Source organism: Cenococcum geophilum (genome assembly GCF_001692895.1).
Source record: "Cenococcum geophilum 1.58 unplaced genomic scaffold K441scaffold_1, whole genome shotgun sequence".
NCBI lineage: Eukaryota > Fungi > Ascomycota > Dothideomycetes > Gloniales > Gloniaceae > Cenococcum > Cenococcum geophilum.
The window spans coordinates 3,738,353-3,765,538 of record NW_027137559.1 but is presented as its reverse complement, the minus strand read 5'-3'; the positions used below and the strand labels follow the sequence as shown (position 1 = coordinate 3,765,538).

At 47.1% G+C, this 27,186-nt stretch overlaps 9 protein-coding genes across 9 annotated transcripts; 5 read left to right on the top strand and 4 right to left on the bottom strand.

Moving 5' to 3' along the window:
- Positions 1-887: 887 nt before the first annotated feature.
- K441DRAFT_650399 (uncharacterized protein) lies at positions 888-5,283 on the top strand. The gene has a single exon (XM_067647026.1). The coding sequence runs from the start codon at positions 1,100-1,102 to the stop codon at positions 4,952-4,954; it is 3,855 nt and encodes a 1,284-aa protein (XP_067510377.1). The 5' UTR covers positions 888-1,099; the 3' UTR covers positions 4,955-5,283.
- K441DRAFT_533260 (glycoside hydrolase family 36 protein) lies at positions 5,263-8,207 on the bottom strand (the record flags this gene model as incomplete). The annotated part of the gene is made up of 7 exons (XM_067642271.1): positions 5,263-5,468; positions 5,547-6,684; positions 6,731-6,877; positions 6,932-6,969; positions 7,016-7,889; positions 7,946-8,080; positions 8,139-8,207. The coding sequence occupies 7 exons, from the start codon at positions 8,205-8,207 to the stop codon at positions 5,263-5,265; spliced, it is 2,607 nt and encodes an 868-aa protein (XP_067510376.1).
- Positions 8,208-8,568: 361 nt separating this feature from the next.
- Positions 8,569-10,605, top strand: K441DRAFT_530648 (tyrosyl-tRNA synthetase-like protein; the record flags this gene model as incomplete). Its single annotated transcript, XM_067642179.1, has 6 exons — positions 8,569-8,807; positions 8,866-9,019; positions 9,072-9,358; positions 9,418-9,766; positions 9,823-10,033; positions 10,097-10,605. The coding sequence occupies 6 exons, from the start codon at positions 8,569-8,571 to the stop codon at positions 10,603-10,605; spliced, it is 1,749 nt and encodes a 582-aa protein (XP_067510375.1).
- A 624-nt stretch (positions 10,606-11,229) lies between these two features.
- K441DRAFT_672481 (uncharacterized protein) lies at positions 11,230-11,669 on the top strand (the record flags this gene model as incomplete). Its single annotated transcript, XM_067650557.1, has 2 exons — positions 11,230-11,502; positions 11,571-11,669. The coding sequence occupies 2 exons, from the start codon at positions 11,230-11,232 to the stop codon at positions 11,667-11,669; spliced, it is 372 nt and encodes a 123-aa protein (XP_067510374.1).
- A 1,489-nt stretch (positions 11,670-13,158) lies between these two features.
- Positions 13,159-15,511, top strand: K441DRAFT_710420 (uncharacterized protein; the record flags this gene model as incomplete). The annotated part of the gene is made up of 4 exons (XM_067653889.1): positions 13,159-13,402; positions 13,453-14,180; positions 14,230-14,415; positions 14,463-15,511. The coding sequence occupies 4 exons, from the start codon at positions 13,159-13,161 to the stop codon at positions 15,387-15,389; spliced, it is 2,085 nt and encodes a 694-aa protein (XP_067510373.1). The 3' UTR covers positions 15,390-15,511.
- Positions 15,512-16,196: 685 nt separating this feature from the next.
- K441DRAFT_672479 (putative nuclear movement protein nudC) lies at positions 16,197-16,873 on the bottom strand (the record flags this gene model as incomplete). The annotated part of the gene is made up of 2 exons (XM_067650556.1): positions 16,197-16,228; positions 16,285-16,873. The coding sequence occupies 2 exons, from the start codon at positions 16,871-16,873 to the stop codon at positions 16,197-16,199; spliced, it is 621 nt and encodes a 206-aa protein (XP_067510372.1).
- Positions 16,874-17,065: 192 nt separating this feature from the next.
- On the top strand, positions 17,066-19,722 carry K441DRAFT_5814 (ANTH-domain-containing protein). The gene is made up of 5 exons (XM_067644411.1): positions 17,066-17,232; positions 17,312-17,552; positions 17,775-17,965; positions 18,019-18,130; positions 18,179-19,722. The coding sequence occupies exons 1-5, from the start codon at positions 17,185-17,187 to the stop codon at positions 19,495-19,497; spliced, it is 1,911 nt and encodes a 636-aa protein (XP_067510371.1). The 5' UTR covers positions 17,066-17,184; the 3' UTR covers positions 19,498-19,722.
- K441DRAFT_5841 (kinase-like protein) lies at positions 19,723-22,115 on the bottom strand. The gene is made up of 3 exons (XM_067644532.1): positions 21,903-22,115; positions 20,164-21,853; positions 19,723-20,097 (listed from the first exon to the last, which is right to left on the bottom strand). The coding sequence occupies exons 2-3, from the start codon at positions 21,811-21,813 to the stop codon at positions 19,948-19,950; spliced, it is 1,800 nt and encodes a 599-aa protein (XP_067510370.1). The 5' UTR covers positions 21,814-21,853; positions 21,903-22,115; the 3' UTR covers positions 19,723-19,947.
- Positions 22,116-25,717: 3,602 nt separating this feature from the next.
- K441DRAFT_691795 (uncharacterized protein) lies at positions 25,718-27,151 on the bottom strand. The gene is made up of 3 exons (XM_067652508.1): positions 26,962-27,151; positions 26,698-26,896; positions 25,718-26,648 (listed from the first exon to the last, which is right to left on the bottom strand). The coding sequence occupies exons 1-3, from the start codon at positions 27,102-27,104 to the stop codon at positions 26,121-26,123; spliced, it is 870 nt and encodes a 289-aa protein (XP_067510369.1). The 5' UTR covers positions 27,105-27,151; the 3' UTR covers positions 25,718-26,120.
- Positions 27,152-27,186: the final 35 nt, after the last annotated feature.

Genomic DNA, 27,186 nt, shown 5'->3' with positions numbered 1-27,186 from the left:
CTAACGTATCAGTCCCAAAGCACTCTCTCAACGCGAGCCACGTCCTCCCCAAAGACAAAGACGCCTTCAACGCCCCAGCCCATGACGCCCCCATCATCGACGACCGCCCCTTCGTCCTCGACCTATCCTCGACGCCGGCGCCATCATCCTCTGCTGCCCCATCTACACGCGCGTCATCCCGGGCTCCGTGAAGCTGTTCCAGGACAAGACGTTCGGGCCGTTCGTCGACTGCGTGATGGCGCGGCATCGGAAAGAGGGCGTGGCGGCGCGGTTCGAGAAGAAGCGCGTTGCGGGACTGATGGCGGTCGGCGGGGCATGGGCAGCGAGTGGGCGAGCTTCGGGCTGCCGGCTATGCATCAGATGTTCTTTCCGCTGGGTGTGAAGGTCGCGGATCAGTTTCGTGTGTATGGTGCGGGCTGACGGGGTCGGCGTTGCCGAAGGAGGCGGTGGAGCAGGCGAGGCGGCTGGGAAGGGATGTGGTTGAGCAGGCTCTGAGGGAGAAGCAGTTTGTGGGGGAGCATGACGGGACGTGTCTGCTTTGTCATTTGGATGTTATCGTGTTGACAGGTGGAAGTCGATTGCGCAACGTGTGAGGCGAAGGGTAGGTTAGAGATCATAGATGGAGAGGTTAAGGTCGTGTTTGATTACTAGGGGAGGAAGATTTCGGTGCTGACGGAAGAGGGTAAGAAGGCTCATTTCGGGGGGATTCAGACTGTGGGTGAACAGTTAAAGCCACGGATGGAGAGGTGAAGGAGGGAGAAATTGTGGCTAACGAAACTGCCGAGTCAATTGAAGGCCTGGAACGGGCGCTAGCGAGAGCCGTTGACGCATCACATGCATACGTACGTGCGACCGCCGACAGGGGACCTGTCAACTGTCAACCATCAACGCACTCTTGGCCGTCAACCGCATAACTGCTTGTTAAGAATCTCCTACCTCCTCCATAATACCTTGAATTCGCTCCAATCGTGCTAGTACAAACACAACATGACTTAAAGTCTTCAACCACAGCTTCCTCGGAATTCGCGCAGCCATGCTGCCTCCCCTGTACGATCCTCTATGTACTCGTCCGAGGTAACAATACCTCCAGCCATAAATCATGTCTGGTCCCTCCAGTGAACCTCGAACCTCCCTCTCCTCCGAGACTTCTGTGGTCTCTTCAAATACCCTTAATTCGAGATACTCTAGTCTTTATGCCAGCAATGGAGAGGGCAGCTATACTCCCCTCCATTCAAGCCCTACACGAGTTGGTAGTAGCAGTCGCGCTGATGGTAGTATACGCCATGGAGGCAACCAAGCTTCTTCATCGGCACAATCGTCTAGTCCTCTAGGGAGGGAGTCAGTAGAAGAGCAGGATTTTGTGCATAGGAGGCATCGCAGTAGGAAGTCTGGAGGGTTCTTACTGGATTCCGCATTTCCTCCAGCAACAGGCATGAGAACGCCTCCAAATCACATTCCACAAGAAGATGTAGATAACAAAGGCAAGCGGAAGGCGCACGGTGCTTCGCGGTCACTAGATGCAGGGACGGTTGGGAAACTGAGACGGGACAAAGCTGGGTCTTCAGGGAGTTCCCCACTTTCACGGGAAGTCGAAAGCGCAAGTTATGATGCTGGAGAATCCACGCCGGAGGGACGTGCTCAGGGAACCTATACTGCGCAGTCTGAGGGTCATCATGTTCCAAAATCGAGCAAACCTGACGGAGGATCCTCCACAGAGCATGCGAAAGTAGTCAAGCCGAGCTCTGCGACTGACCAAAAATTTTCTAGAGGAGCGATAGACCCCAGTCAAATAGTCCATATGGCCTTGAATCTCAGTGAGAGTCGGCGGAGAAACATCAGCGCTGGACAACTCCTTGCACAGCCAGTTACCAGCCCTAGGCGAGTAACCTCCGTTGGTCCTCCATCCGGAAGTCACCAAAATTATGGCGCTGGAGGCAGTCTTCGACAGCACCTACAACAGCAAAGGCGAATTTTCAGGAATGCATCACCAGGTACAGGCAGAAGCTCCCCGTCCGCTTCGAGACACGCTTCTACCTCTACCCCAAGGAACATATCAGGGCCTACCTCGGCTTTACAAGGGCATACGTACGGATACACGTTCTCTGATGCAACACTAGCGAGGCGTGATAAGGCTCGGGCTTATATAGAGCTCTCCATGGAGTATCTCCGCCTACTACAGTTCCTCCCTCCACTAAAGCCAGATGCATCTGCACCTGGAAATTTCATCGTCTCAACCTCCAACATCCCGGGCACATCAAATGCACAGTTGTCTCGTACGCTGTCTTACGCTAACCATAGATATGAGCTCGGTAGAAACTACAATCCATTGCAATTTATCCGCAACCGTCGAACAAGGGCGCGGAATAGAGAAGTTCTGGAATACGACACAGAAGAGTTTCAAGATGTAGGGAAGGTGAAAAATTGGGTCGATACGGTAGAAAAGAATGCTCGCCAACCTGACTACCGTCAACAAGACTTGGCGATGTTGCCGAGCTTCGGCGAAGAGAACACTGCAAAGGAGCCTGCCCCCAGCAAACCAGCAAGGCCCAGAATGGTCTGGGCCTTTTCTCCTGCGGAGCTCCTCGCAGATGCATATTGGCTGGAGCATGATGATCACAAAAGTGTGATTGAGGATCGCCGTGGAAATAAGATATTCCCTCCCAAGAAGCAGGTTGATCTTCAGCCACGCTCTAGCAAAGAGTACTCAGATAAACGAAGGAAGAGTTGGATTGAACCTATCATTTCCGCAACTTCATCAGATCCTCAAACTGGGGACGAAAGTGAAGGTGTCAGCGAACGTGGGCGAAAAAGGCGTCTCTTGATACCCAAGCTTCGTGGAGACAGCATTGGGCGGGTCAAAAGACATGGCTGGCGTGGGTCGGGAACACACTCCAGAAGCGACGCAGACACGTCAGATTCTGAAGACCATTCTACTAGCCGAAGATCGAGAAAATCAAAACGGATCACGTCGAACGAGGATAATACAGGCCCGCTGGAACGGCAGATGAAGGAAATGCTCGAAAAGGAAGCAAAAGACGCCGACATGACCTCACCAAGTGTAGGTTCACCTGATAAATGGGGAGATGGCCATCCTCTTTTGGCTAATGATATGGTCGCTCCTGGTCATGTTGAAGAAACGAATGAACTTGACCAGAAGACGAATGAACTTGGACACAATGAGGCAATATCCAGTCTATCAAAGCGGCATACCGACACCGTTCTTTCTCCTGACTCAATAAGGGACCCTCGTTCTTCTTTTGAAGATCTAGACTCTACTGGGCCCAACACTCCCGTTATAACTAAGTTTGTCCCAGGCATCGGTGTTGATCTATCACCTCCGCATAGCCGCAGGCCCTCGGTAACACGCAAGCCCAAGAAGTCAAAACTTGATATATTCCGCTCGGAGGGGAGTGTACGAGGCCACAGCAGCGAACCACACGAATCTGCTACAGATGAGCATAAACACAAAAGTTCTCGACATGCTAGTGGCGACGGTGCAGAAGCGAATGGGGCGCAGACTAAATCGACCGCCGTCAAACATCTCCTTACTCACAAAAAAAATAATAGTGTCGGTAGTCTAGTTGGTAGCTCAGAGGGAAGAACCCGTAAAGATACTAAGGATACGAAGGATTCTGGATCTGCAGTGTCCCGTTTCTTCAAAGGTAGCCGCTTCGGCGAGATTGTGCGGAATGAGGGTTCGCGAGTTGGGGAGTTCATCTTCAGACGAGAACCAGCGACTGAAGATTCAGAAACCTCCTCAGTATCTAGCCAGCAATATCTGGATGACTCTGAAAGTGATGATGGAAACGAAATGTCCAATGACAAACTTCGCCTAAACGCCATCACCCGCACGGCGACTTCTACCACAGCCGGTAGTGCAAAGTCCAAGAAATTCGGTCGTTACCATATGGACCTACCATCTTTCCGCTCTTCAGCCGTCTCCCAGTCCACCAGCTCGTCTCAAAACCAGCCTGATGCCATCGACCCCACCAATGTCACTGACTCTCAGATTCTAGACCATCATATCTACCGCCAGGCACTCGCCCGCCAGAACGCCCGCTCCCCACGCTTCTCTCGCCTCGCACCGCCTCGCATAGATTTAACTTCCCTTTCAAACTCAGCCAGATCCTCCCGGCACCACTCTCCCTCCACAACCCGCGCCCATCTCCACGCGATTCTCGAACGCCCCGGCACAGTCGGCCGCGGCAACCTCCCCATCACATCTCTCGCCAAAGCCAACATGTCGCCCTCCCCCCACCGCTCTGCCTCCCGACCCAAGCTAGACGGAAAGCGCCACTGGAGCATCACCGACAGGACCTCTCCCTCCCGGCCCGCCACCTCCTCGGCCACCGCCATCACGAAAGCAGACATCGCACGCATCCGCGCCCTGCTCCTCTGCTCGGGCATCAAAGCGCGCGAAATCGACCGGCGCGCCCACGCGACGCGCAACCCGCCCCCGGCCTTCCTCAGGCGCGCCGCCAGGACCGCCGGCGCGAAGCTGTATCCCGTCAGCAAGAAAGAAGAGCACGTGCTCGCGGCCCGCATCCTGGTCAGCGATCTCGAGCGCTCGGCCGAGCAGCTCCAGGACGCGGCGGAGCGGTTCCGCAGCCAGACGTGCGGCGCGCTGGAGTCTCGCATCGGCGTGCTGAGGGTCAAGGTCGAGGACGAGCTGTTCCCCCGCGTGCGCGAGAGCGGGGATAAGGCGCTTGCGATTGCGAGCGAGGTTGCGGGCACGGCGCCCTTGCTTGTGAAGGGGGTTGCCGATAAGGTTGATGCGATGATGCGGATGCGGAGGCGGCGGATGAGGTGGGTAAGGCGGATTGGGTGGATGTTAGTCGAGTGGGTCTTGCTCGCGGTTATGTGGTGGGTTTGGTTTGTGGTAGTGCTAGTGAGATTGGCTAGGGGGGTTGTGGTTGGATTGATCAGAGGTATAAGGTGGTTTTTGTGGGTGTGAATGGATCCGGGTAGATGGGTAAAGAGTGGATAGGGGTTTAGAGTCTGATTTAGACATTACTTTCGTTGCACATTTTGATGCTTTTATTTGGGCTAGCGTGGCGCTTCGTGGAATGGCATGTTGGCTTTTAGGCCATCTACTCAGCGGCTTCTCAGGGTCGTGGGATGGGAAATCTATCGAATAGTAATAGGTATTTCAGGTTTGTGGCATAGGGATTCTCAGATCAGCATATTAAGGAACTGTAGGGTATCTTGTAGGACTAAAACCAGACTTTTTGACACCCTTTTAATGATAGGTGGAGAGGCATCCTAGCGTATAACAATTTCAATTGCAACCTCGTTGCTCCAGCTAGCCTTTGAATCCGATTCCTTCCAAGCGCGCACCACATCAATCTCAAGCACGTTTGGCGGTTGGTCGTTTATCTTGACACAGTGTAGTGGGATGGGTCGTCCGAAGAGCAGTGCCATGAAATCATCTTTTAAGGAACGATCTGATAGATCTGAAACGTAAAGGCCTGAATACCACAGATTAAGCATATAATTCAGCATTGGCAAGAAAATGGAAAGAAGGAAGAACGGAGGCTTGAGCTCACCATAGATTCCAAGTGCCTTCAGCGATGTCCAAACTCTCAGTCTACCCGAAGATTTTTCGATATACATATCCATGTTCACTATGGCAGCGGCGCCGGTCATTTTGCCCAACAGACCCAAGTTCGAAACACTGACGGAAGCGGGACCTGCGGCAGGTTCTTTGCGCTCAAGCTCGAACGTACGCATCGGGTACGCAGACAGGATCTCCCACCCTTGGATTGGTATTTCCACCTGCACAAAAGAGAAGTGGTCGTTCCGATTCACAGGCTCGCTAACCTGGCCAGTGTTGTGGCTGCGAATAATATAAGTGCCTTCTTCCGTGCCAGGAAATTGGTCAAGCCGGATCATTTCTGTGAGACTGCGCTGGGAGACGTTGAAGATGCCTAGGATACCGGTCCCGGTACGTGCCATGCCGACATACGTACCGATTTTCAGCAAGACGTGCTCATCATACCCAGTGTATGCTTCAATGGTCTTACCGACAGTATGGGGGCGTAAGATCACGGTGTCTCCGCGTGCGGTCTTAGCCGTCATCTGGTGGATGAGCTCAACATTGTGCTTTCCCGGAACATCGGTAATGTATATAGGGCCGCCGGAAACACAGCGCGCAGCGGCATGGAAAGAAGCCCATGGATGTGACGTCTGGAACATGTCCCAGTCTGGTAGCACGTTAAGGTGCTGCGTAAAGAGGGAGTTATAAGCGTTGCAGAATATGTGCCAAGGATGCGAGGCAGGAACTTCGGGGAAGAAGTCGTCAGAGTTGCGGACAAGAAGGCGAGGCTTGTTACTCGGCATTTGGGAATGGAAGAGGATTTGTGGGATCTGAGACATGCAAGATATGGCTTTTGCTGAGAAATAGCGGAGGCTGTTGATAATCCAAGCGTCTTGGTAGGTACGGATGAAGTTTCTTCTATCAGTTGCATTTTCAAGCTCGTCGAGGAAGAATTGAGCATCCGTCTTAACGGAGTCAATGCCTGCGGAGCTCAAGAAGCTGTAGAAGTCTTGGTAGAATCGTGGCACGTCTTCTTTGGCAACTGCAAGCATTTTACCTCCAGAAACACCATCTTTCTTCTGAACAGACACCGTTTTATAGTTTTTGGCGAGCTTGCCTTCGGGGGCAATTCCTCCCCAGTACCCTAACTGGCTGATCTTAGCACCTGTGGAGATACATATGTGTGTTACTTACCAGAGCATGCCACACGGCAATGTGAGAAATATTCTTGTGCTTCTTGCGGATCTCCGATACTGTCTGCTGTAGACCCCCAGGAAAGCCTTCCTTATTTGCTTCGAATTCAATCCAGCCTCGCTGAAATTGATTAGCACCTTCATTGTTCTGTAGACTATAAGCAAATATTCGAATATGGTCAGTCTATGATAGGGCTTTTACTAAGGACTGCCAGTTATCATCTATGATGAGATTTGTAACTGGTTCTATTAGCATGGGATTTTGTTTGCGGATTTTGGATTTTACCATTGATTTCATTATTTTCAAGCGAGTCCAGTGCATCAAATATTTTCTGCTCAGTGAGATGCTGACCCAGGCCATTCCACGTACAATATGCTAGGCCGTCATACCAATTCTCTAACCATGCAGGTTTCATTCCATTGTCAGACATAGCTTTCATCTCAGCCTCGATCTCCCCAGAACCTACTTCATATTTTGTGACCAATTTCCGAGCATGGTACATGACTGCCGCATTAGCTACCTCAAAAGTCTGTGCAACTGCAACAATCAATTTAGCAGTGCCTTCTTTCTCACTATCATTGCGTGAATTAATGACAATGGCCCCTTGTCCGTCGTGATGAAGAGCGGTCAGCACATCATCAACACCACTAACGGCAAGCACAACCATATGAGAGCCATCATCCCGTAGGAATGCCGCCATCACAGCATCCTTGTCTGGCCGAAATTGGCCTTTCCCTTGCCGCGGAGCTAACCATGGGCTCCACAATCGCACTAAGGAGAACCACCTTGAAACTGCAATGGGAGTGCCGAGTTTACTATCAGAGTAACCGGATACAGCACCAGATGCAGCATTAACTGGAGTATTGACAGACCATAAAAGCGTATTCGGCGTCTCACTAGCCTCTTTATTAATTTCGAGATAAGGGCCGAGGCCGTCTACGTAGTCAGTCAGGTCTTGATCTTGTAAAGCTAGTGCTTGATAGAGTAGTTGGCCATCGGAGGTGGAAAAGTGATCATTGGCCCATTTCCAGGGTTCGTCTTCCCCTGCTCGAAATGTTATAGTAAAAGACACTGGTGTTTTCGGTCTCGACTGTCCGTGGAGATCCACTGTGAACCATTGTTGCTGTAAGCTCTCATTTTGACCACAATGAAGGGTTAGCTTTGAGGCTGGTCAGTACTAAGTGGAGTTGCCGAAACAATTCTGGCTTCTCATACCACAGTTGCAGGCTTATTAATTTCTTTTAAAGCAAGACTTTCCCATTTATTTGGATCATTGTGATTATGCCACAGAGCTACATTCAACGTTTTTTCTGGCGAAGCAGAACTTTCAATCAGAACTGTGAATTTGACCTGAGTTATGTCAATCAATGTAGTCTCAGGACGCAGAACTGCTTTTGAAAAGACTCACAGATTGACTGTGAGGTGTTACAATGGTTGCTTGCCCAAGCGGAGGATTGCAAATGAGCTTAGCATACATGTTTTAGATGATATAAGGCAGAGGCACAGCGGTTTTGAAGAAGGCAAGCAAAAGCGAGTTAATGTCTGAGATAATAGACGCTCAACTGCGAGAAACGGAACGGTATGGTGAGGCACGGGCTATGGAAATACAGTTCCTGAATTTGATGTACGACTTATCTTGGGCCTCGCAGTACAAAGACGAGACTATCTGGTATTTTCAAAGGTGCTAGATATGAGTTTGACATATTGACAGCGAAAAGTGGAGGACCCTCGCCAAGCCGATGTCCACGAGACCCTTGCTTCTCGGAAACAAGTCGGGCCGTCAAACTTCTGCGGACCGCATCACGGAGATCTTTGGATGTAGAGGAAAGGTATTGCCAATGGCGGCGACATCTTTCTTCAAGTACCTAGCACGACCTCAGCCGTACATATGCAAGCGATGCATTCGAAATCGCAATATTGCCCGAGAATCACGGCGGGCTATAACCCAAAATTTCCTCCGTAAAACGTACGATGCCGAATTAGAATGGAAAGCTCAGGCAGTCAAGATTAAGGCGGGCAAGAAACAAAATATGATGAGCATATTGGAAGAGCGAGGGTTTGTAAAGGATATCGCCGGGTATGTGAGCTTGAGCCTTAATTCAGACAATGCTGAAAAATACTGAGAACCTGTCCAGGGAAAAAGATGCTCTTAGTTCTCTCATGACCGAGAAACGGATAGGGGCATATGTTGGCATAGACCCAACAGCTCCTTCTTTGCACATGGGGCACCTCCTTCCATTGATGACGCTCTTCTGGATGTATATGAACGGTTTTCACGCCGTCACTTTAGTGAGTGCATCAGCGAAGTCCCCGTCTTAACAAAAAGACTAATTTTCGATAGCTAGGCGGAGCGACGGCCAAAATCGGAGACCCAACAGGCAGAACCACTGCTCGAGAGCAAAAACACTCCGATGTTCACAAAGCAAATGTGATATCCATGCATTTACAGCTCAAGCAACTATGGGTGAACGTCGGGTGCCTAGCAATCAAATATGGATATAGGAGGAACTGGTCGTGGAAACGGGGTTTGCTGAACAACAATTCCTGGATTAATAAGCTCACTATGATGGATTTGATGAAAGTATTGGGCTCAGGGACTCGCGTTGGAACAATGCTCAATAGAGACTCGTGAGCTCTCCCACTTCTGGCGGGGCAGAGTTAGGACCTTCTCACTGACGGCATTATAGGGTGAAAACAAGACTTGAAAGTGGGAATGGGATGTCTTTCTCAGAATTCTGTTACCCCCTCTTACAAGCTTGGGATTGGTGGCACATGTATAATACTATAGGAGTACAAGTACAAATTGGGGGATCCGACCAATTTGGTAACATCTGTGCCGGGATGGACGCGATAAATTATATCAGAAAAACATACCACGACCCAAGCATCCGACAGGAAAAAGAAGAGCCATTGATGGCTCCATACGGGTTCACTACTCCACTTCTCACCACTTCGTCTGGAGCAAAGTTTGGAAAGAGCGCAGGTAACGCAATCTGGTTAGATCCAGAAATGCTAAGTTCTTTCGATTTATATCAGGTATGCCTGTGGGAGATGGGTTCTAATGTTTCGATTGACTAACAGTGCATGTTCAGTTCTTCCTGCGAAGTTCGGATTCAGACGTTGAGCGCTATCTAAAACTCTTCACTTTCCTTCCGCTAGAGCATATTGAGCTTGTTATGCAAAGCCACATTCAAGACCCTTCAAAACGAGCCGCACAACACCTCCTAGCTCGTGAATTCGTCGAACTTGCTCATGGAGCCCAAGCCGCAAAGAATGCCGAAATGCAGCACAAGAAAATGTTTAGTCGAGGAACAGGTACTATTCAGCTATCCGCTATCAAAGAGGAGCTTCCCAAGAAGCAGATAGAAGGTGGGCCTGCTACGAAGGAAGGGACGAACGCCAAAAGCCCTCAAGAATCTTACATGAGCCCTTCTTTGAATAGAAAAGCACCAGCAATCAGCTCTCATAATGCCCCCTCAAAGCACATAGTCCTCCCTAAATCTCTCGTCTTCGGGCAGGCATTCCCTAAAATTTTACACGCGGCTGGGCTAGCATCTTCTAAAGGCGAGGGTCATAAACTAGTTATGAATCAAGGTGCATATGTGGCAAGCGACCCTGGCCGGGCTAGTACAATGGGAGATGCGTTGACATGGCTACCAATTAAGAATTTTGACCCAGAATTGCCGAAGCAGTTTCTCATAGAGGAAAATCTTTTGGTTTTAAGGGTGGGGAAGTGGAATATTAGGATGTGCCGCATTATCAATGATGAGGAGTTCGAAACACAAGGCCACTCGTGTCCCGGGTGGGAAGAGTTTAAGGCGGCGCAGGCGAAAGCAAAAGCTGTAGAACAGGAATTCAAGGAAGCAGCAGCTTGATGCCTATGTAGAAAGACTTGTAAAATATCATGTATTCCAAAATACATCAAGGTGAGTTCTGTATAAGTAGAAGAACGATCCAGCATGTCACTTCCAATCTAATCGCCTGAGTCACATCTCGCTTGCTGGCAAAGCCTTGGAGCATGTGATAGTCGATGTCAGTTAAAGCAACCTCAGAAGTCTTCCTTTCTCTACTCAACAACAAAAATTTGCACTTTGAGTCATTGTCACCTCTAATATCGACTGTCTTTCTCTACTCAATAACAGACATTTGCACTTTGAGTCATCGTCACCTCTAATATCGGCTCTTTACTACTTTACGACCTTCACTAGAAATGCTGCACAGAGCCATCCAGACTTTCCAGCGCGCTGCTCTCCGACAGAGCTCTGCCCGTCTGCACGGTCGCGTCTATGCATTCAGATCCCAACCTGGTCCTCTCTACACCATAACACGTAAAATATATTCATCTAGCTCTAATTTAAAAAGTCGTTAACAGTTCTATAGGTTCACTATATGATGATAGTGACGTCCGTCCGTCTTCTCAAGACTCTTCTCAGGCCCCTTCTCAGGCCCCTTCTTACCAGAGCTCACCTGTCGACAAGATCAACGCACTTCAGTCAGATATGTCTACGACGAAGTTACAGCTAGATCGCCTCAAAGAGTCTACTAATATTGAAATGAACAATCTCCAGACCAGCCTCACTGGACAACTCAGCGCCCTTGACTTCAAAATCAGCGCTCTTGAGTCCAAGTGCGACTCCAAAATCAATGCCCCTGGCTTCAAAATCGGCGCTCTTGAGTCCAACCTCGACTCAAAGTTCGATAGACTTGGGGCAATTTTTGAACGTGGCATATTGATACTCAAGACGGAGTTGATAGAGCGCGAAACTCGATTGGTGTGGGGCTTTGTCTTTGCTGCAAGTGTTCTTATATTTCCTACATTCTCCCTTCTAATAATATAAAGGCTCTATGTGTTGCGGCTGTAGCAGTCGGCAGCGCAACTACTCCATTCTTGCGAGGCCGGCTTCTTCCACAGCAGACTTCTGATGTCGAAGAGAAATGAAGCAAGATGGTGATGGGCCTCTATTCATGCAAGACCGGTTTCTTCCACAAGACTCCTCGTGTTGAGGAGAAATGAAGCAAGACAGTGATATGTGGCAGTGGAATAGGTTTATCGACTCTTTATGACTGCCACTGGCTTCATGAGTCTCGGAGCTCCAAAATGTAATATCTGTATGTTGTATGGTTATTCAATGCCAGTCCTGCTGCGATCCGAGCTAGATTACTATACCTTTGTTGGCAGTGCCTATGTTCACAGGATCATGCATGGAATGCTAGAAGAAGTCACCGACGAACGTGTAGTAGAGTTCAATATTCGATGAAGACTCAGTTATTATAACAGTGGTATTATTATAAAGACTCTTCCATCCCCTTACATCTTCTCATAGGCCGAAAGGATTTTGATTAAATATAAATGTCGATCGGAAGACTATCCCATGCGCCGTCACGAAAGGTGCTCCTTTTACCGAGCCAACCAGAGGCTCTAGATTTAATTAAGTCTTGGCAAAATAAAGCTGTAGATTTGATCAATTAATTATAACCCAATATTATGATAATAAAGCCTAAATTTAATATATAATTTGACTCCAGGTTGAAGAAGGTCTGCATCATTGGAAGAACGTTTGCGGCCCATTGTGGTGGTTTCATCACGATGAGAAGCTATAGATACTTCGGTAGAGACGGGCCACAATAAAAGGAGCACCTTGACGGGATACTGAATAGTTAGAAATTCCCGAATTTTGCGTTGGGCAAGGAGTTCCAAAGTCAGAGGTAGCAAGTACAGTCTGAACCAGAATGTGCCAATGCTATTACCGTCCAACTCTTATTGCAGAGGCAACATGAGCTACCTCAAGGAGCGAGGCTGTTGACAGTGCTAGTATTACTCTCGCTCAGCTGTTAGAAAGCAGAGGATGGCAACCTCATAATCTCTATAAGGTAATGCCGGCAAACATGAGCATCTCATTAATTGTACGAAACCGTATCATTGCGAATGTTAAAAAATGGTATGGGACTTTCTTGTTCTTCATGTATATACAGAATCGATCGCAACGGTACATGGCCGTGGTATGGTATATCGCGATCGCCGAAGATCAGTGCAAAATAGACACCTTCCAGATTATTCAGAGATGCCTTCATCGCGTTCGTGAATGTAACAAGAGGGGTGTGCCGAACGCCGATATCATGCTGCATCCAATTCCACAGTCAAACCACTTAAGCCCGGTAAAGGGAGAGTTTGAAGGCAGAAGAAGAGGACAGCTCATCGGGTACACGCTAGGCTTTCATCATCTACGAGAGTACTATTAGCCAAATACAGGAAGGTAAAAAATGTGATACTCACAGGTTTTAAACTGGAAGGATGAGGAAAGGAAAGTCGAAAGCAAAAGTGCGCAAGAAAATGAATTGGTGTTAGTTTCGCTTAGTAACAGTCTTGGCACATTCTGTGAACTCTTGTTGCTCATCAGTGTAGCGTCTTTCACTGTTTCTAGAGAACAATGTTGCCACAGATTTTTTCTGCCGTAGCCATATCGCGGGTTTCAGTATGGAGGTCTTATGCCGAAATATCAAGATTCGTTCGAGCTGCTGGAATTCTGAATCAAAATCGGCCACGAAATATTCAATACCATCTAGGACGACAGTGCCTTGGTAATAAGCGCACATTCACTTCTTCGAGAATAACTCTTAACCATAGTGCGCCTTCCTCAACATCTGAAATCCTTGAAGACTTCAAAAAATCATGTACGTTATAGCAAGTCAATGTTACCTATATGGAGAGCTCATTTTATTAGTTGAATTTCCCCGGCTTACTCATGAGGTCTCTGCCTTAGAAAGAGAAAGCCCTGGAAAATTAGTGGTACTTCATGGCTACCTTGGAACGCGTAAAGATATCTCAAAGCATATGTCCTTCCTTCCATTACAGAGCAAAGATCTCTCTTGTAGTGTCCAACTTATTTCTTTTGCGCACAGTGGGGATGGCCAAGACAAACCGGCTCATTCGAAACTGAAGACTTTGAATTCCCACACTCCTGTTGTCATTCGAGGTGTCCTGAAGGCTCGGAAACCGGCGAAGGGCGATTTTGCCTCAGGAATAAAGATGATTAATAACGTTGAAGTCGACCTTATAGATATTCAACCTCTCAATAAATTCCCAAAGGACATCATTGTTACATCTGAGACTTTTTTTCCTCCGGAACAGCGCCATCTTCAAATACGAACCAACAAAGAGATTCGCGATGCTTTGCTTTTCAGGGCCAAGGTTGCAGATATTTGCAGACAACAACTTCGAGAAGAAGAATTTCTAGAAATTGAAACGCCCTTGTTGTTCAAATCAACACCCGAAGGCGCTCGAGAATTTCTTGTACCGACACGGACTAAAGGATTGGCTTATGCTCTTCCGCAAAGTCCGCAGCAGTACAAGCAAATACTCATGGCCAGCGGGATCCCGAAATACTTCCAAATTGCTCGTTGTTTCCGTGACGAAGACCATAGAGCCGATCGTCAGCCTGAGTTTACCCAGGTAAGAACGTGAACAATGTCTCATATTTCGAAGTCTAAGTTGTTAATAGATTGACCTGGAAATGTCTTTTGCGAAAGGTGAAGATGTAATGCAGCAAATTGAAACCATTTTACGACGTCTTTGGATATCCATGATCGACGAAAAAATCCCCGAGTCTAATTTCCCTCGAATGTCATATCATGATGCTATGTCGCAATATGGGTCAGATAAGCCTGATTTGCGGCTTGGAATGGAGGTTAGCAAACCGCATTAACTTGTGATATGAAGATTAACCTGGCCTAGATTCATCGCGTAGGCCACCTTCTTCCCGTCGATCTCATTGGTAAAATAGGCCCATTGTTGGATCCTGTAGTTGAAGTCATGAACTTATCTGTGTCCGACAACCCTCAAGAAAGTCGAAAGTTTATTAGCAATTTTATGGACAGTCCTGAAGCCGCTCCGTTCCTTAACAACCCGGAAGGCCAGCCTGGGATTTTTGTTTATGATTTGAAACAGCCCCTACAAGGCCTTCAGCCATTTGGTTTTGAGGCTGCAGAGCATGTAGAGGAGATCCTAAATTTGAAACATGGCGACCTGGTTGTACTTCAGGCTAGAAAGAAGGCGCCTTTTGCAGGTGGATCTACACTTATAGGCAATTTGCGCTTAGCTTTGCATAAAGCGGCGGTTGCTACAAAGTATATCCCAGCACCAAAGGGTTTCAAATTCCTCTGGATCACTGATTTTCCACTGTTTTCTCCGACGAACGGCACCGATCCGGGACAAGGCGGTACGGCTGGAATATCTTCTACTCACCACCCATTCACGGCCCCCAAATCCCCAGAAGACGTTGACCTACTGTTGACTGACCCTCTGGCTGTTAAAGCCGAGCATTATGACATTGTTGTTAATGGTGTAGAGCTTGGAGGCGGAAGTCGGCGTGTCCATGACGCAAAGGTACAAGAATATATCCTTCGAGATGTTCTGAAAATGAGCGAGGAGCGTCTTCAGGACTTCCGGCATCTACTTGATGTTTTGCGCGCAGGATGTCCGCCTCATGCTGGCATTGCTCTTGGATTTGACAGGCTCATTGCTGTTATGATGGGAAGAGAATCCGTGAGAGATGTCATTGCCTTCCCGAAGAGTGGAAAGGGTGAGGATTTGCTTGTAAAAGCACCAAACTTACTTACTCAGGAACAGCTTGAGACGTATCACCTGGAATTGAAAGAGTAATTCTGTATTATCTGACTATGTTACAACGTAGATGGCCTACACAACTTCCAGAGACTCCAAGTCGAGTCGGCGTCAAAAGTCAAGATTCTGTTATCCTCACACTTGTATATCTGTAATAGCATCTTGGTTTCCTAACCCCCGCTATTCTCTGTATAATATTTACCTTGTAAGACTTGTGGTTATAGAAAGTTTAGTCGCTTTCGGTTTCCTGGATAATCAAACTTGCTTACTGTTGGCGATAGCTTAGTGGGGCGCTATTTCGATAGTCTCGCACCAGCCGTTTGCTTCGACTACAGCAGGGTCCCTTGAAAAGCTTAAGATAGGAAAGCCAAGCATGGAATTGTCGCCTGTTTCCATATGTAAACAAAGGCATGCTATTGCTGCGCTTTCGGGAGACCTCTTCCCATGGATAACGACATGTATTCGGGTGACAAGGGCTATTTGCAACAAGTCTCTACATTTTAGTGTGTGCTCCAAGGCATCTGGGATCTCACCAGATCGAGCTTTTCCCAATCTCCATTTCCAGTGCCTGTCCGGGATGCCTTCACGAGTCTCTGCACCTGTCACAGAGGGGATTGAAGGTATCATACAAGCAACTTACCCTAGGAGCCTAATTCAAGCTGCATGATGAAGGGCATTTAAGGAACGCTGCTCCTTGGGTAATTGATTTGGCATACACACACCTCAAATTTTTAAATATACATTTTGAACATATATTTTTCGCTTTTTTTTGGGGATCCATAGCTGTAAAGTTAACGAAAATTCCATACTCCTGTTATAGCCTGATTCCGTCATCCAGGACTTGGTTTAACCGATCTTAGCGTTAGAGAAATCCATCTCTGCAGACGTGGTTAGTAGAGTTCACACAAGAAGCCATTCACAAGTTAGATCATACCTGGGTGTTGCTTCTGAAACTGAGCCAGCAGGTCCATCTTCTTCTGCTCATCGCTTGTAGGCTTCCCCAACTCCTTTTGTCGCTGGTCGAACATCATCTTCTCGACCATGCTCCTAGTTTCACCATCTAGATCACTCAACTTGCTATTTTCTGGAGAAATTTTGGAAGTATCGATTTTCGGTGCTGATGTTATGACGTGCGCCCACCATTCCATCTTATTAACCTTGTCGAGGTGAATGCTCACTTCCTTCCCGTTGGGTACGGTCTCGAGGGTCCAAGTAGATTCATCGACGTGGATGGAATGTGGAAGGTCTCCCTGAGAGTTCGTTAGATAAGAAGCTCTGATAGAATGACACGGGTATACATCTATTATAGGATCCTGGCCCTTGATGGCGACCTTAAGCTTTGTCTTAGTGAATTTGACTTCTAAATCACGACCTTTGATATTGGCGGGGACAGGCACGGCAACATCGAGATCTCCGATTGTTTGAGTCCACTTATAGGGAAGAGTAGCTTGCTCTGCAGCTTCTTTAGCTTTGAGCTCTTCATCCGCTTTTTCGCGCTCAGACGGCGTAGGTGACGAAGCCATGGTGGGGGTGTTCGTGAATTTTTCGTGGTGGGATGAGAGGCTTGTGAACTGCATTTGCGCGGGAAGCGTCATCGTGGAGCTGGCCAATTTGCAGGTGGGATCTTCCGGACAGCGGCGGTTCACTCATCGTACAACACAGCACCACCACAAACGTTTCGCTCTCGTTTGAGGGGCGGTCACTTCTTCCTATTCTTGGAGCTATTCGTACGCTGATATTATTCCCATTGTTCTACATCGCTATGTCGTGATAAAGCCCGCCAGAACACAACCCGAAGCCTAAATAAATACGCCGCTTGCCCCCTCGAGGACAGATGGCGAGCTCCTTCGAAAAATCAGTGAAAGGCGGTACGAAGATCAAGGTGAGGATATTAAAAGAATCCGAGACAACACCTTTGCAGACTCGATACCGCAGCCACAGACTGACCGACCGTCTCTTAGCTTGCGGCCCCCAAATCCAAATATGTTGAACATATCCTTATAGCCACCCATGCTGGTGAAGCCGGCGTCGCGGAGATCTTTAGAGCCCTTACGAACAGATTGCGAGACTCAACATGGACGATAGTCTTCAAAGCTCTCATTATTGTCCACCTCATGATTCGGGAGGGAGAGCCAGATGTCACACTCAAATTTCTCGCGCAACACCCGCATCGCAAGCTTGCGATTAATAGCTTTACCGAGGGTATGTCTTTATATATTCATAACACTGTTGGCCCGATTGAGATGGAGCCAATACACTTGAATGTTGGGTAGTGGGAAAGGCGTAATACCGGTGAAGGATTCTGTCTTTCTTCCATATATTCCGACCATTCCTAGCCACAAAATAATATGCGAGCCAGTAATGATATCTGGATCCGGGTAGGCAACCTCATAGATTCCGTGCTAACTCTGCATGGGAAACCAGTTCAAACACAAGGTCGAAATATTCGTACCTACTCCGAGTATCTCCTTGAGCGAGCGGTACAATATGGTTCTACGAAGGTTGATTACGTCCGCGGCGGAGAAGGTCGCCTCAAGCGGCTTACCGTTGATAAAGGGCTTCTTCGAGAAACAGAAAGTGTTCAGACCCAGATCAAAATGCTCTTGAGATGCGAGGTATTTTGCCTTTGGAACAAAACCCTCTCCGGTCTTTGGCTAATTTCCCTCAGCTCCTTACAGAAGATCCCGAAAACGAAATCACGTTAACCGCCTTCCGTTTACTTACCATGGATTTGCTTGTACTTTTCCATGTCATGAACGAAGGCACTATCAACGTGCTAGGTTAGTATTTGACAATATCCCATACAAGCAATAATTAACCGGCCAAAGAACACTACTTCGAAATGTCTCATCCGGACGCCACGCGGGCTTTAAACATATACCGTACATTCGTTAAACAGACTGACATGGTCGTCCAGTATCTGAGCGTAGCCAGAATGCACGAACACTCCACCAGGCTCGAAATTCCTAAAATCAANCATGCTCCAACGAGCCTAGCTGCATCATTAGAAGAGTATCTCAACGACAAAGACTTCGAGGTGAACCGACGTCAGTATCTTGCTGAGAGGGAAGCCAAGAAGAATAACGGGAAGAGCGCGAATGGAACTAGCAAGTCATTTGCCGACTCAAAGTTGGCGGTATCAAAGACATCTGCGGGACAGAGCTTTCCATCCCCAAAGCAAACATTGTCAACGCCTGCGAAGCAAGAGCCAAAAGGTCCGGCTCCAGATTTGATCGATTTTTTCGAATCTATTGAACAGAACCAGCAACCAATGGCTCAGCAAACCCAACAGTTTCAACAATACCCTCAGCAAACGGGTGTTACGCAAACTGGATATCAAATGCCAGTTCAAAATATGGGTTTCCAGCCGCAGCAGCAACAAGCTTTCAGCCCTCCAAGTGGCCAGGCTGGCAACCCGTTCGGCCAACCACAACAACCACAGCTACCACAGCAAATCCAACAGAATTTCACAAGCGCTGGTTTCGGCGGCTACACACCTCAGCCCTTTAATCCGCAAAATACTTCATTATCAAGCATCCCGCAAAATGGCGTTGCCAACTTTCCTCAGCAGCCTACGCAACAATTCAACAGTCTTGCCCCAATGGCGGATTCCATCCAGGCACAATCTACAAATCCTTTCCGCAACTCTATAATGCCTAATCAACCGAACGCAGAGCCCAAGTTACTCAGCAATCCCCCAATCGCCTCCCCCATCGCGCGCTCCCCTACCAACCCCTTCGCCAAGCAAACCTCAAATCAATCCCCCGGCATATCATCCTCACCCTTCACCACGACACCCTCGGCCCTAACACCTCAGTCAACTTCTCCATTTGCGCCGCAGCCCCAACAGCAGCAGCAACAAGGCTTACAATCAATGCAGTCGGCCCCTGCAGGCACAAATCCCTTCGCGCGACATGGCTCCCCACAACAGCACACGCCCTCCCCACAAAGCGGCTTAACACCTAACCCGACGGGGAGCACGAATCCTTTCCGGCAAAGCGCCTTCGTGAACCAGCAGACTGGGCAGGGGTGGCAGAATACCACACAGGGTACGATGGGAGGCATGGGACTCGACCAACTCGAGACGGTGCCGGTGTTTCCCAGGCCGGGACAGCCAGCACAGGGAGCACAACAAGGATGGTCTTGATGGATTGGTAGGGTGCCAGTCGCTATATTTCTATTTTGGACAGGTTGTTTTTTTATTGAATGGGAAAGCTGCAGGTTTCGCACAGGGCTTCAACATAGGATTCACCCGTTTTAGTTTGCGACGCAGGGCGTTTTTGTGTTACCTTCGATTGGTTTTCGCGCTTTTAAATCGGATGAGAATGCGTGGTCTGTGCCTTGCAAGCTAAGGGCTTGACGGTCTGCGATATAATGGGAGCCCAAGGGCCCTAATTGGTATTATTGTGCTAAGCGAAGAAGCGGCGAAGATGGCGAGGTTGAACTCTAGATGATATAGGCCTCCATACGGAATGTCAATGAAGCCGCTTAGACAGTCACTGTGAGAATCCGTCTATGCCTTCAGCAATTCGCGAGGACAAGGTGGCTATTTTCAAAGCAGTTATGAGCCTATCTTCGGTAATTCGAGGTGTTTGCCTTATGTCTTTGTTCGGAGAGGATGCACAATCATCTTCGATTGCCGACACAAGTTGGCGAATATTACCTGGGACTTTATAGTCAACCTATTCGGAAACCCCGAGTGTAAGCCTTCACAGAAAACCATCCAAAATCCTACACACAGTGCAAGCTGGCAAAACCCAGAAGCTGGGTTGAATATAAAGCCTTCGAAGGGATAGAGGGCATAAGGACATACCATCGCAATTAGACCAAAGAGCCAGTGCATCACGACGCAAAACCGTGTAAAGTCTAGCACCGGCGTATTATATATATCAATATTTCTCCACAACCTGTCCACAACTTGAGGACTGAGCTTGCTTTTGTAAAAGACACTCTTGGCTGCGCGTTCCATTATGAATCCTTTGCCGTTCGAAAGTGGATTGAAAAGAGTCCAGTAGTACGCTACCTCCCCTATGAATGTTGTTGATGGGGATCTGCTAATCCATGACTTTATTGCTGGTACGTCAAACACGTCACTCGTCGCGGATTGCGTGCGCGCAAAGTTCCCACCTTGAAGCTCCGAAGGCTCCTCTTCGCCTCTTATACTTGGACTTTGGCACATCTGCATATGGAGTTCCTGCTCATCACGCATTTTCCTGGCCTCAGCCTGCAACGTATCAATCTGTTTCTGTAACGAGGTAATCCTGATGTGCGCATTTGTGCGCAATGACTCTAACTCATCCGAATGCTCTTGGGTAGTAAGGAACGAAGTTGCGCAGCAGAATCCGAAAATTCTTGTCGTTACATGCGGTTGTCTGAATTGATCAATAAATGCCAAATGGTTCTTTACCTCAAGAGCGGTGGGCCTTGTCTGAGGGTCTATATTAAGCATATCCTCGATTTCACATAGAAGGTGCTTATGATAGGACGACTCTGTGTTGAGCATTTGTAGCCACTGTTGTCTACGGTTGAGATTGCTTTGGAATGAGCCGTCCATGGCCGGACGAGACATCCTCATAGGCCTCAGAGTTCCATATTTTACTGCCGTTAAAATTTCCAGAAATATGCATCCTAGTGAGAAAACGTCTGCCGATCGGCCGTTAGGTTTGAATGCTGCGACCTCGGGTGCGAAATATTTCGGTGTGCCCCGCTCTCCGTCCTCTGTAGCACTTGTCGAAAGTAGTGAGAAATCCGTGGAAGTCCCGAAATCAGTGACCCAGAGATTATTACGAGATAAAAGTACATTTGATGGTTTGAGATCCTTGTGACGGACTTTTTGTTCATGAAGGTAAGCAATCGCGCTAGCGAGGCAGCCGATTTTTGGGTACAAAAACTCGCAGCCGTGAGAGTGGAGGGAGTCCTGTGATTCACAAGGAAGACCCAATGCCGTAAGGCGCGCACTCTGTTCATCATCGATTGTGCAGTTTTCTCCCAACACCGTCTCAAAATCCTCGAAGAAAGTGGCCATGTCACATACAGCAACCGGCCACAGCAGCAATCCTAGGAATTGACGATACGTATAAGTACCAACTAATTTGACGATATGATTGTGGCTGAGTTTCTTCAAAATCGTTATCTCCTTTCTTTCAGCATCCCCAATCTTACGGCGGCAGTACTTTCTCTTCCATGCCAGCGCAACACCTTTGCAATGTGTTTCCCAGACGCCGCCGTTCACTCCATGACCGAGAAACCGCCCTTGAACTAGTGGTACGGTTTCATCAGCGGTGAAGTCGACATGAGAGCCTCTTCCAGACCAATCCTCAAAAACTGAGTCCTCTTTCTTATTCTCTACCGAAGTGGGAGTGATTGGTGAGATTCGATAGTTGTCAGGCTTGTCCGGAGATGAGTAGTCTATGATTTGTAAGGGCGGAAGGAGATTTTGGGGACGATCTAGCATCTCTGCCATTTCTGTAATAGAGAGGTTTGAATCAAGATGTCAGGCTTTCCTAAAAGCTGTCAGCCTAATAGCTATGAAACTCTCAAGCGTGCACCTACAGAAAGTCCAATAAACACAATCTGGAAATATGTTATGCCGCATGCAATTAGGGCTATTTAAGCCATACGCATAAGGTCAAGTTGCCGTAATAGATGAGAAGATACAAACTGCCAGCGAAGGAAATTTGATGAGGCACGCAGCCTCACTGTGCAGGGGGGAAGTCATGAGGCTGAGTTCAGCCGTCGCCTGTTGTTCAGGGTCTTTATCCTTTGACACGGCAATTTGCGTCCAAGGAGATGGTGGCCCGTGCCCATAATCAGATATTCGGTGCAGGCTTGCGGGCGACAGCCGACAGCTCCGACAGCCTGTCGGACAGGGCTTGGCATTCCCACTTTTGAATTTTATCTTTCCCTTCTCTTTATTATATAAAGCAGCATTAAAATAGCTAATTAGAGTGATATTCTATTCGAAACAAATACTAATTCTGCTCTCTTTAGCGCCGATACTAATATAGATTTAATCTTATTAAGTTATACGAAAGTCGGAGCTTCAAAAACTATCTCCTTAATTTATAAATATACTCGTCCAGTAACTAAAACAGACAAGACTCATATAAAGAAGAAATACCTCTATAGATACTGTCCCCCTAAAGATACTTAAGGGTATTATACCTCAACAGATGGACTTCGTTGCCACCTTTTAACTAAATACAAACTTACCTAAACGCGACAAGAGAACGAGCCTCATACAACACCACGAGACGCAGGAAAGAGCTTAGTTTAAGCCCTATACGAAAAGCTTCTTACAAAGGGAGAGGTTTAGGGGCTAGAGGGCGAGGTTCTACGTTATATAGTAGAGAAGGGTGCTATTAAGCAAACACTCCTAGATCTTATTATCATACGACGGCTTCCATTCTTATATATTAAATGGCCAGAGTTTTATACTTTTATTAGAGCGTTAAATCGAGAAGCAGATACCCCTAATATTATCCCTATACACCACTTAATAATTACGGAATAGATTTATAGTTACTTTTCTAAAAGCCAGGATGTTATATAACGAGTTCTTTAATCTATAAAAACAAATATTTACTTTATAGTTAATATCTGGACCTCTCCTAACCACTCTTTTATACTTAAAATCTGCGCCAGCTTCCTTAATATCCATAATCAATATTAAAATATCTTAATTGGCCTTCGTACGGTATATAGTTAAAGTAGTAAAAATTAATAGAATGCCCTTTAACCAGTTCTTAAATCATACGGAATTATAACCAAGATTAGAGCTCTCGTTAGCGATAATACCGGCTTAAATAACGTTCTATATCGTATAATTGCTATATAGCTCTAGCTTAAGTATAGGATTTCCTGGAACGCAGAGCATTAAAGGATTTATTATTAGGGGCATATTATTAACCTTATTATTTAGGCCTTCCTTTTTATCTTAAAGAAGCATAAGAAGCTTATGGCGTTATATAATAAGGACGATAAGAAACAGAAAGAGGAGGAGGAGGAGGAGGAAAAGGGAGAGGAGGAGGAGAATCAGGAGGAGGAGGATAAAGAGGAAAGCGAAGAAGACGCCATACAACAAGCAAAGACGCCTAAGCCAGTTAGGGGGAGAGGAAAGGAGAGAAAGAAGGCCGCAGAACCAGAGAAAGAAGTTATACGACAAGTAAAGACGCCAGTAAAGGCAAAAGTAAAGACAAAAAAAACAGCCAATAGAGAACCCCTATCTACAAAAGGTAAGTCAGACGAAAGGCGTAGAAATATAATAATAATAATAATAATTCATTGCTTAACGTCCGATTCGGATCCCTATTGGGCCCACGCGGACTACTCCTTATGTACATGTGGGGAGAAAACTCCATTTGAGAAAACCCCGTGATCCATCTCCCCGCCTTTTGGGACTCGCCTGCGAGGCGCCTGCGAGTCACCTGTGGTGCTCCTACTACCTTACTTTTTGACCTCCTTGGGAACCACTGCTGCCGTAATAAGCCTACGGACGCGCTAGTATCGCAAACTTTACTCTACTACTGTAGAGTCATCAGGGGGCGCCCGTTGCTCGCCCCCCCACCCTCTATTACCATTTCCCTTGCAACCCGGAACTGGTTTAGTACATTTTGGCTAATAAGCCACTGGGTAACCGCCTTGAGGCCTTTTTGTGTTGAGAGCAGTGTATTATAGTTCTCTGTGCCAGCTACTGAAAGCATTGCTTCTCGGTTGGTGCAGCGTAGAAATATTTAAGATATTATAGGGCCAATAGGAAAGCTTTATAATAACGTTATCTATATCCGTTCTTCAGCAAATCATACAACATAGTTTAAGGGCAAAGCTAGAAAGATTATTCCTCTTAATAATCGTACAAGATAGAATAGCTGGTTTAATATATTGTCTATAGCTCTAGAGGATAAAATAAAGGCTGGACTTTAACTCTACGTGGAGCACTATAAGAAGGATATTCTAAGAGAGGACGTTCTTATAACAGATAACTAGACTCAGCTTCGTACGACTCACAACTTCCTTTAAGCTTTCTATAACGCAACTCTTTTTCTTTAGAGAGATTATACGACACTAGAAAGAGTTCTGGAATCAATTAATACTCTTTAGAATATTATTTAAAAGGCATAGGTTAGTTATATAACTCCTTATTATATTTCTACTACTAATTCTTTTATATTAGGAATTAGCTTCTTTAAGTAAGAATAACTTTATACTACCTCGCCTCGTAAGAGCTAAGGAAAAGCTTAAAAAGTATATAAAGAAGCTTACGAAATTTCCATACTATCTAGCTGCTAGAATTTTTAATCCTAAAAGCCGTACGGCTTTCTTAAAGGACAAGAACGACCATTTAAAGTTAACTACTACTGGGGAGAAGCAGCTCTATATCGTACGAAAGCTCTAAAAGAGATTCCGCGAGAAAACACTATCTATCCCTTCGGCTGGTAGATTTGGTCCTACGGTTATCGATAAGAGCCAGCCAATAGAATCAATAGGATCAAGGATCCGTGACCATACGCGTACTTTTGATTCTGGTGTTCGCGCACGGTCCAACTATCGTAGAACCTTACCAGCCGAAGGGATAGGTCCTGCTCCATTATACAATACCCAAAGGAATAGGCCAGAGATCCCTAATAAAGAGCTCTCTACCTTTTAAAGGGCTATTCGTGAGCGAATCTTAAAGGCTACTCGTCTATAGAGCGAGGATGAGTTTAAGAGTTATATTAGCGAGAATCTAGTTATACTAGAGCCTCGTACGAGGGCTATTAATTAGTAGAGTTAATCAGCTTAACATACTAGATTTCCGCGGCTCTCACTACTTGCAATTAAGGTTCTCTCAATTCCTGGAATAAGCGATAAGCCAGAGAGGGTATTCTCAGGCTCTCAACGTCAAATTCCATGGGATCGTACGATAACAAGTACAAAAACACTTAAAGCGACTGAATGTGCAAAGGACTGGGCGGATCGAGAGGTTCTGAGCGTTCCCTTGTAGCTTGTTGATATCTTAATGAGGAATCTTTGGGTAATACCTATTTTTAGAAAAGCTGTCGTGTTGCTGTCGGACTGTCGGCGACACTGTCGGCCCGACAGCCTGTCTGTCGGACAGGCCTGTCGGGGGCTGTCGCCCGCAAGTCTGATTCGGTGAGCAATGGGCGTGCCAATCGTCAATATGGAGAGGTTCGAATTTGGGCAATGGCAGGGCTTGGGGCAGGGTTTTTTTGTAATCCGATTTGGAGGAATATTGTATTGAGTCTTCTAAATAAGGTCTGCATCAATTTTAGTACGATTAGAAGGCATGGCGGTAGTGGAATTGATGATTGAATTCTACATAGATGCACGCGTAGTTTTAGAGACAGTGTTCGCGCACAGACCACTTTCTCGTTGGACGCTGCCGTGTCAAGGGATATAGCGAAGCGAGAATGGAATTTCGATCAAATAAATCCACACCTATGTAGACAGATATACGGTTGATAAACGTTACATCTTGATTGGTCTCTTACAAGCTTACTCTTTAAGGATTTTAACTCTAGATACCCAGCAGCCCTATTCCTGTCATTTCCCTTGGATTTTATGACGGAGAATCGACGTGTACCGACCCGGCAGCACTGTGCATCTTTATATTCAGTATTCTACCCCGGATCATTGAGACAGAAAGGTAATATAACATTCCATTTCCATGAACCTGCCACTGCGCTTTTGTTGATAACATCCACGAATTCCCAGACTCCAAGAATAATCCCAAGATACACTGTCTATATTCTTCACTTCTTCTCTCAGTATTTATCTCAATCCAGCCAGTCGTCGCTCCTGAACCTCGGTCAACGCCCTGCTCCCGCTCAGGAAAGCAACGGTTCCAACCGCTGCCGCAGCAGGTAGAGTCTGGAACAGATTCCAGCTAGTATAATATAGGAAGAAGATCCCCTCAAGTGCCACAATGGAGCCGAAGAATAGGGCGTGAGAGAGAGGTGCGCTTCCGAGGGCTTTGGACATATGGTTGACATTGGCACCAAGAGTGAGCCAAGCACCAAATAATATTGGAAGAGCAGCAAGGACAGCAGCAGTGAAGACAAGCGATATTATCTTCGGGGGTGATCTGGGATCGGATCGGAAAATGTGGTGGATCTCCTCACGCTTGCCATAGCGGACGGGCTTCTCGGGGAGGCCAAGTGGGACGTTCGGGTCGCGCTCCACTGTGAGATCGAAGACTTTGCTTTTATATGGCGTAGAGGAGCCAAACGATGCGATAACGAGGGATGCTGTGAGGGGCTGGGAGGATGCGAGGAGCTGGGCAGGAATATCTTTTTGGTTCTGTCTAGTGGTCAGCTTATATTCTAGCAATTGAGTAGAATGATCATACCAATTCCACTTTGCCTTTGCCAGTGTCTTTAACGCTGAAGATAAAGGACTCTTCAAGGCCTGAGGCTGGCTCAGTGAGCGTGAGGAACGCTTGGTGTGGTCGTTTGGCCTTCTTCCCATCGGTAGTCGTGAGGATAATCTTGAGAGTATCGACTGCACTCAGAGGAACCTCCTTGGATAATGGAGAATTGATGCTCAATCTAAAATTCAACGACAGTTATTAGCCTCAGACCTCAAGACAGTTGAAGAAACGGGCTCAACATACTTCTCCTTCAAACCTCCACCAGCACCGGCGCCCTTACTCTGAATTGTCAAAGTAGCATCTTCAAACCCCCAAGATGACGCCGCAGAAACAACAAAGGCACTCGAAAGCAGTAATGGGGACAAGAATGAATGTAAGAAACGCATTGTGATTGTGGATATGAAGTGCAAGACTTAGGCTCTCGAAATGTGTGTTCGAGAGCTCCAAGAAGATACGTAAGCTTTCCTA